The sequence below is a fragment of the Protobothrops mucrosquamatus genome, unplaced genomic scaffold (assembly GCF_001527695.2).
Source record: "Protobothrops mucrosquamatus isolate PMUCROS unplaced genomic scaffold, P.Mucros_1.0 scaffold6536, whole genome shotgun sequence".
Taxonomy (NCBI): Eukaryota; Metazoa; Chordata; class Lepidosauria; order Squamata; family Viperidae; genus Protobothrops; species Protobothrops mucrosquamatus.
The window spans coordinates 1-8,944 of record NW_015392359.1 but is presented as its reverse complement, the minus strand read 5'-3'; the positions used below and the strand labels follow the sequence as shown (position 1 = coordinate 8,944).

The following is an 8,944-nucleotide window of genomic DNA, read 5'->3' as shown; positions in this document are numbered from 1 at the left end:
TTACATTAGGTTGTACAGCCTTGTCTAAATAGCATCTCTGTGGATCCACACATGGATGGAACAGGGAGCTTCTGGGTTTGGAGAGCAGCTCCTCCCAGCTGCTTGGAATCAAGCCTTGTGTTACATTTACATATTCTTCTTCTTCTTCAATTTGTAGCTGTTTGATTACAGATCTGTATGCTCTGCTTTTCATCCAGCTTGCTTCACAGAAGTGATCTTAGAGGGCAGGGATGTCTCAGAACAACACTAGCAAAGAAGCTCCCGCCGCCACCCCGGGTGAGTGCCCTGTGTGTTACGAAACATTTCAGTCTCCAAAAGTGTCACGCCGGATGCTGAGCTGCGGCCACACATTTTGCCATGACTGTTTGGTCAAGTGTCTACTGTCACATGAAGAAGGCCCTCTACCAAATACCCTTACATGTCCCATCTGTCGCTTTGTGACTTTTCTCTGTAATAAAAGGGACTGCCTGCCTTCCAAGCCAGCCCTGAATCCATCCTCTTTGGAGTTGCCTCTCTCACCTTCCTCGTTGCCACTCACCTGTGGAGTGCCACCCAGCTCTGCAAATACTTTGGTGGTTCCTGGCCATTTCCTCTTGCCACTGCACACTTATGACAGACACCAATGTCTGCAGAGGTATCCTACCATGGACTCCATTGTACAGCCCATTGGCCTGGAACGTGAATCTCATATCTTCATTATTACTCAGTGTGGAATGCCACTGATTGAAGAGGACTATGTTACCATAGCTCAAGATCACAGCACCGGAGAAGCTCCTGACACAGAGGCGTCACAAACATGTCCTGGAATGGGCTGCTTCCAGTCACCTATTATGATGGCTGTTTTCCTTATCTCTGCTGTTGCTCTGTTGGGGGCTGTACTTCCCTGGCTCCTGCTTGTGAGAAATAATGAATGAACATGTTGGACGAATCATTCCATTTCCAAGATGGGACTATTCCATGATCAAGATTGTTCATCGCTACATCTACAGTATGGAAACCCAAATGTTTGCAGGGTCCAGATGGATGGGAAGTCTATGAAGGAACTGGGAATTGCAGAAAATGGTATTTGCGTTATTCTTCCCTTGTCAGGGTTAATAGTATCCTTACTTCAGAGGTGCAAGGAAGACCACCAAGAGAAATGATTGATCCTTATACTAAGATAGCTTCCACTACTATTGCATCGTCTTGTTTAATTGTATTGGTCTTCAACTCCATGACATCCAGGAAGCAGGTTAATGGCTGCGCTAGTAATTATGGATATTGTAATCTGATCTATTTGGCGGGTGCTGAGATGACGGAGGATATAGGATGACAATTATTCATGGTCTAGTTATATGGCAGATGCTTATCTGTCCTTCCTCTGAGTTGCTCAAAGCTTTATGAAAGTTCTCCAATTCCCAATCAGGTCAGATCAGATTAAAGATAGAAATATTTCTCAAATTTATCCAACGACATTCCTTGCTGTTCCAGAATTGAAATCTTTCCTATCAACCATCTTTATATCCCATTTGCTTTTGGAGGTCAGCTGGAACTCCTTTCCACAGGGAGGTTGTTTTCACAAACTGTTCTTGCCTACTGAAAAATTAATTCTGCCTTTCATTTCAGCCTCCACTGTAATCAAATAAAAAAAAATCCTCTTCAAAAAAAAAGCTTATTGCAGACGAGGCAGTAAGGAGAATTTTGGGTTTATTCCACTCAAATTCCAACTCTCCCATCACATAGTTCTGCAATATTAACTCAACAGGATTTTTATCCTGTAGACTAGCAAGGCCTGAATTTCTACAAATATAATTGGGCAGAAGTGATCTTTTGAGATGTTTCATTATGTTCTGGGCGTAGAAATTGCTACTTGCTTATTCTGTTCTCAAGGCAAAACCACAGTGCAGGTAAGGCAGATGTGGCTAGCTGGGATACTGTTAAGCCAGGTCTGAGCAAGAGCCATTTAGATGCATTCTATACTGCGTTGCTATTGATCTCTTCTGATGCTGTGGTAGGCTACCTACTATTGTACTACGTGTGTAAAGTATCAGTCATTGTGATATTTTAAAGCCAGATTTATGTTATTTTTGTAGCTTCTGAGTTTTGTTTTCTACTTTTGATAATTGTTGTTACAACTAAGATTAATAAAATATTCCATTTTGGCTGCAGCCTTAGCATATATATGGTCTACTTTAGTTTTCAAGAGCAGTTTTACCAAATTGTCTTTTCTTCATTCCAAAGCCTAATATTGCCAAAATCTTTCCTAACTTGCCTAGACAGGAATTCCTTCTTGTGAATCTCAGTTGAATATACAGTCAATAAGTGTCCCTTATGGGCAATGGAAAGAACATCACATGTATAATTTCCAAAGCCAGCTTTCCCCAACCAGGCAAACTCCAGACTAGCTAGGAATCCTGGGAGTTGTAGTCTTAGTATATCAGGAGGTACCAGATTTGGGAAGTCTGCTGCAGAACTGTAGTGTGCATGTGTCTTGGCATCATAATGGCAGGTGCCACTAGGCAATTGAAGCCCTTTTTCTTTATGTGCATGTCATACTTGTGATGTCATACTTGTGTTGAAATGAAGTTCCCATGGTGACCTAAGGAATTGTTCAGCTATGGTTAGAATTGCAAATATTCAATTGTAAAATAAAGTAAAAACAAACTGATGAGTTCATACAACATATACAACTGTTATTCCAAGTCAAATATCTTACACCGATTCCCCGATACCATACATGCCCTTTTAAAACAATAATATAAAGCAGGAGTCTTCAAACCTGGCCCTTTAACACTTGTGGACTTCAACTCCCAGAATTCCTTAGCCAGGCAAGCTGGCTGAGGAATTCTGGGAGTTGAAGTCCACAAGTCATAAAAGGGCCAAGTTTGAAGACCCCTGATGTAAAGGCTAGTAGTTTAGACATTCTGTAAGAGTACTGTAAATGTGAATTACCCAGAAATCCTGGACTTCATCTTAAAAAGAACATGGAAAATACCTTTAGAAATCCTGAAGTTTCTCATATTTGGTAAGATGCAAGTTATAATTTGATGAGTCAGAATATGTAACCTGGATGTCAAATGTTCACCAAGAACTAAATTAGAGCTAGGGTTGGAAAGGTATAATTAGGATCTTCCAGATCTTTAAAAATTGAATTGGAGAAGAAACATGAAACCCCAAATGACTTCTGGGAGGATGAGGAATTTCTGAAAGTATGTTTTTCCAGCAATGACACGGTCCCCTATATCCATAAAAACTATTAGCTCCATGGGGAGCAAAAACCTGCTGCACTATTTTTTTTAAGAGGGGAAAGAGAAGTGGAGATAAAGACAACTGGGTATGATTTCTAAATATTCCACTTTTAATAGGAGAAGGTTATCTCCATACTGGAGAACATGCTTGTATCCATTATAAAATTTTATAAGTGCAGGCTGTTGCCACTTGGAAGCATACTGAATAGCCAAGTCAAAAGATTTAGTCTGGTAGATAGCAAGGATTCTTGATAAATGTCCCTAAAATTTAAAAATGGGATCCAGGAATGACTTCTCCACACATCTTTATTCCTCTACTTGATACAGGACTGGAAACCAGCAAAATGTAGCATGACTATCAGGAGAGTCCTATGAGAACTGACCAAAGTCTCTCTAGTCCAGCATTTTGTTTCTCACATTTGACAACTGCTATAAGCCAAGAGAAGGGAATTACGTCGTGTTCCTTCTTGCTGTATTCTCCAATTGCCAATTTCCATTCAACATCAACTCCTCTGACTTGACAAGTAAAATATATACCTATGACATTAACTGTAAGAGCAATTAGCCTACAAATCATAGTCCTGCCTGAAGATTTCCTGTACCGCTATGAACAACTGCAAGATTTTGTTGAAGATTCACATGAACAATAATGCAGGAATAATCTTTTATGCTTACGACATAAAAGCACTAAGAAATTAAGCTGGGTCTAAAAAACAAGATTTCATATGGAGATTTTATTAGTATTGTCCAAAATACCATGGGCACTACAAGGTATTAATCAAGTTTTTCTTGCTGATGCTACATGGTACAGACAGTATTGTATTCAGATTAGGTTTTTTTTCCAAATCTGCAAAGAAACACAACTCTTCAAAACGTTCAAAGATGATCATTGAAACGGTGCTAGATACGGCATGCACTTAGAGAGCACAAGCTGCTAATGCTAAGTTTAGAAGGGGCCCTGGGATAGGAGAGATATTGTGGCTTTGGAGTGGCTGTTTTATTTCATTGCCTGTTATCAAGCTGGCAGGATATTTTTTACATTTTTATTTTTATTTTTTTTACTATGGTGCACCAAAGTCCAAGGGCATCTGCAGTTCTTCATGAGCTGTTCTTAGAAATTCTGATCTGATCTTGTAGCACAGAGGCCTAATTCTCCCATTCCCCCCCATCTAATGTACCTAGTGTGTCCCACAAAGCCTGGTTTTGAAATTAATTCCATGAGAAATCAACCTTGGATCATAATTCTCCCCTCTTTCTTACCTTCTGGATAAAAGCAATGTTTACATTTCTCTTCAAAGAGCCTGTGCAAACCTAGATTCATGCATGTGTCATCTTTGTTGCCAGAGATGGATTGGTTGCTGATTTGCTTCTGGGTACAATTCAAGGTGCTAGTTATCACTTTTAATGCCCCACATGGCTAGGGGACAGGTTATCTGAAGGACAGCCTCTCTCCAGTTCACCGAGGGGAAAAAAACAGGATATGTTGCAAGTTCCAACTATTGGAAAAGTACATCTTGTGAAACCAAGAAAAAAGGCCTTCTTAGTGGTGGCTCCCTCCCTATGAAATACAATTCCCTTCAAGATAAGATTGGCATCCACCTTGCTACTTTTCTGGAAGGCCCTGAAGATGTGGTTTTGTCAGCAGGCCTGTGGAGCCCAGACTACTACGGAGCTGGTCAAGTGGCTTGTGTGATTGATTATACAGGTTGCTGCCTTGAGGGAGGTAGGGAGGCAAAGTTTTAGGTTGTGGATTTTTAATGCTGTACACCTCCCGGTGTTACCATATATGAATTGGGTGGCCACATATATTTGTTAAATAAATTCTTTAAGATCCACATTGATAGCATTTTGCTCAGCATAAAGCTAGCTTGCTCAGTGATTTTAGATACTGTCTAGAGCAGAGATGAGGAACTATGGCCCCTTTATGACGTGTGAACTTCAATTCCTGAGCCACAAATCATAAAGGGGCCATAGTTCCCCACCCCTTGTCTAGAGTGTTGATTTTCCCACTTCTGCCTTCCAGAAGTGCTGTCTGTGTCAGCTAATGGGAATAATGCCACAAGAGTACCAGTCTTGGTAAGGGTAACATAAAGTTTATGCTATCTTATTCAGCACCAGCAATCCAGAGTCCCATCTCCAGATAAGGCTAAGGAAGTGTCTTTCTTCTAGGAGGCCAGCTGGATTCCTCTCAACTTCTGAAGAAGTTTAATAAAGGGAAGGAAAAATTCTTCCTGTTTTATTTTAAAAAGGTACGGGGAGCTTTCCAACTGTAGGACATTTACTGCAAACACAAACATTGTGTACACGGGTTTATTTAATAAAAACTGGTTGAACAGCAAAGGTCTGGAACGGATGTAATGGACCAGCTGTTTGCTAATCACTTTTCCAGTGCTAATTAACAGAGATGTGTCTCTCTCTCTCTCTCACACACACACACACACGTGCACGGAGTCTAATTACTTGTGATAATTGTAAGGACCACTGGAAGAAGAACATTTTCACGATCACTAAATACTGCACAGAAGTGGACTTACATCCAAAGTATAAAATGACCGAAGACAAGTGAGCAGCATTGCCTTTCAAACCTTACTTGGGGATTTCCTTGAGGCCTCTGGTTGGTTCTTCTAGGAAACAGAAGATAGGACTGGACTTTACTTTGAACTATGGGGTTATTCATTTGCTTGTCTGTTTTTGTCTTCCTAATAGCCAACAGTGATTTTATGGGTACAGAGAAGTACCAAGAGCCATTTTGCTTGCTATGGAAGCATCTATCAGAAAGGTCATGGATTCTCCTCTGGCGTAAAGTAACTCCTGCCTTCTGCTTGTGCATGTGGCCGGATGGATTGCATGATTTGTTCAGGAAAGCGCCACTCAAAGAAAGGGCCCCCGAGAGCATGCCAAAAGTGAGACTCATTTTCCCCCAACTTGAATCTAACTAGTCTTCTTCTGCAGCTCTTGTTCCAAGTGATTCTGTTATTCCTGAGTTAAGTGACCTCTGAATGCTGAATGACCTTGTTCTGTTCATCAAATCATATAAGTTAATTACTGACTGATATGAATGATTGGCTGAAGAAGTAATCAATTATATGTAATCAAAGTCAACACGGACTCTAAAATCAGTAAACAAAATTGCATAGCGTTATCTTAGTCATCTCACAATTGCCATTATCTATCTTCTGCGTGGAGTGCAGTCCAAAGTCTTATCTGTTTTTCAGATTCCACAATGTTATGGCACTTTAGCCATAGTCATACTATATAGATATACACCCTCTAGCTCAGGGGTCTCCAGCTCCCGGTCATTGGTCATGCCAGAAACTGATCTGGACAAATAAGTGAAGTCCCACCCATGGGATGCAGTCAACACACAAAACCACACACCCTTCAATCAGCAGAAAAACCTCTTTCCACGGAATCGCTCCCTGGTTCCCAAAAGGTTGGGAGCTGCTGTTCTAGCTTACTCTTATTTGAACTACACCAATATATCTGTCAACTCTCTCTGAAGCCACAGGGTGGTGCTAGTGTATTGTTACAATACGTAACTCCTTAGTTTTTTTCTCTCTAAGAAGCTGATGGAGGGAGGAACTGGTAGGATGAGAGAGCATAGGGAGAGAAAAATGGATACTTTGACCATAATCTCCTCTTCTTCTAATTAACATTAAATAATAGGCAATGCTTCTTTAATAATAGAGGAATGTTTGAGAAGCTGAGGAAATGACCCTAGGCATTCTTACAACGAGCTACAATAGGCTTGCAAAAAGCTAATACAAGGTTCCACTCAGGTTTAGAGTGGAGAAACAAGAGAGTAGCAAACAGGAATGCATCTTACACAGGCAGGCAATAAGTGAACCTTTGGGCTAAGCCCACCTTAAACACTATGTTGTTTTCTAGTTTATCATTTTAGCCTTGTGAATCCATGATCTGAAAGAGCTCGTGCGTATGTGTATATTCTTGCTCGGCTCTTAAGATCAAGATCCTCAGAACCGTAGCCTGATAAATTGTTCATCTCGAGAAAAGACCTAATCTCCTTAAGGCCAACTCATAGCCTATAATTCAATTGATGAAAAATCAGCTTAGTGCAGCACTGTCACTGCTGTTCCGGTAATTGCCTCTCCCAGCCAGTCAGGCTGATTGGGTTATCTCCATCAGCTGTGCAAGCTCTCTCTGCTGACCCCTTCACCTGAACTGAGCGCTGCTTAGTTGGGCACTGCTGTTCATTCGGGCACAGCACCCTTGAATGTTGGATTAATGATCCAAAATTTCCCCCGCTGCATCTCCATGGCTCTTCCAGTATCGGCTTTCCGGAGGACATTGCACTTTCCTGTGAGTGTACAGGAGTCCCTTGAATGTGAAGAACTAATTACATTCAATACTTTGAAATGAAAAGACAGATAAGAAGAAATGAGATGAATAGGCATGTATGAGAATGAAGGATACTGGAGAAAAAAATAAAAATGGAGTAAATAAGAAATAAGAAAATAAGTAAATAAGAATAAGAAAATAAGGACAGCTTTGCTGAAGTAGATCTAAGGACCACCTAGTCCGGCATTCTCTTTCCTGACCAATAATAATATGCCTCCTGGATGACAACAGGGAAAAGAGGAGTGCATAGATCTATACAAGAGATGTGGAGAGGGAGGCTGTTTTTGATCCTGGGGGTAATAGAAGAGCTATTCTCTCTCTGTCTCTCTCTCTGTCTCTGTCTCTGTCTCTGTCTCTCTCTCTCTCTCTCTCTCTCTCCTTCTCCATCTCTCTCTCTCTCTCCTTCCCTCTCTCCCTCTCTCTCCCTCCCTCCCTCTCTCTCCCCCTCTCCCTCCCTCTCTCTCTCCCTCCCTCCCTCTCTCTCCCCCTCTCTCTCTCCTTCTCTCTCCTTCTCCTTCTCTCCCTCTCTCCCTCTCCCTCTCTCTCTCTCTCTCCCTCCTCTCTCTCTCCTTCTCTCTCTCTCTCTCCCTCCCTCCCTCCCTTCCCCCCCCTCTCCATATGTGAGTGTGAGTGTGTGGCATCTTCAAGACAAGGTGGACTCCTGCCTGAAGTAATCCCTGGAGTCTCCTTGGTAAGATTTTATTAGTGGTTTATTCTTGCCTCCTTCCTAGGGCTGAAAGGGAGGGACTGGTCCCAACCAGTTGGCTTTGGGCCTAATGGGGGATTAGAACTCACAGTCTCCCTTTTTCTAGCCTGGCGCCTTAACCACTATACCAAACCGTAGCCGTTGATAATCTTATTTATTAGTTGTTTAAACCCCCCTTTAACGTTATCTACACTAACGTATGGCCACAAATTGGGATAATAAACACCGTCATTTAATTCTGCTACATATAAACATGTACACTTTGCCCCAAATTTCCTGATAGTTACTGGAATCATCAACTCCTACTGATATGAATATTCCAATGTTTTCTGGGGAAAGGACACTTTTTTCCCTCCGGGATCGCAGAGATTTTATCATGTTCCCCATTATTTGCCTTTCCTCCCGATCTAGTTTCCACTCCCTCTTCCCTCCTTGGTCCAATAATTCAGTAGTCGGGGGTAAGATTGGAATTATGTTTGGAGAAAAGAGCTTAGGAATACTGAAATGTCCAAGTCCACACATGGCCTGTATTTTGCAGTACTGTACTCATGAACACAGCACAGTATAGCCCAGGGCTTTTCAACCAGTGGTACGGGTACCACCTGTGGTACATTGGCACCTGGCAGGTGGTACGCGACCATCCTAGAAAAGT

At 41.7% G+C, this 8,944-nt stretch overlaps 1 protein-coding gene across 1 annotated transcript; it reads left to right on the top strand.

Moving 5' to 3' along the window:
• The first annotated feature begins 230 nt into the window (after nt 1-230).
• Nucleotides 231-914, top strand: RNF222 (ring finger protein 222). Its single transcript, XM_015829606.1, has one exon. It carries the CDS (start codon nt 231-233, stop codon nt 912-914), a length of 684 nt encoding a protein of 227 aa, XP_015685092.1.
• The last annotated feature ends 8,030 nt before the right edge of the window (nt 915-8,944 follow it).

What these genes read in the sequence shown, in the direction of transcription:
- RNF222 (XM_015829606.1), top strand. Translation starts at nt 231, where the DNA reads ATGTCTCAGAACAACACTAGCAAAGAAGCTCCCGCCGCCACCCCGGGT.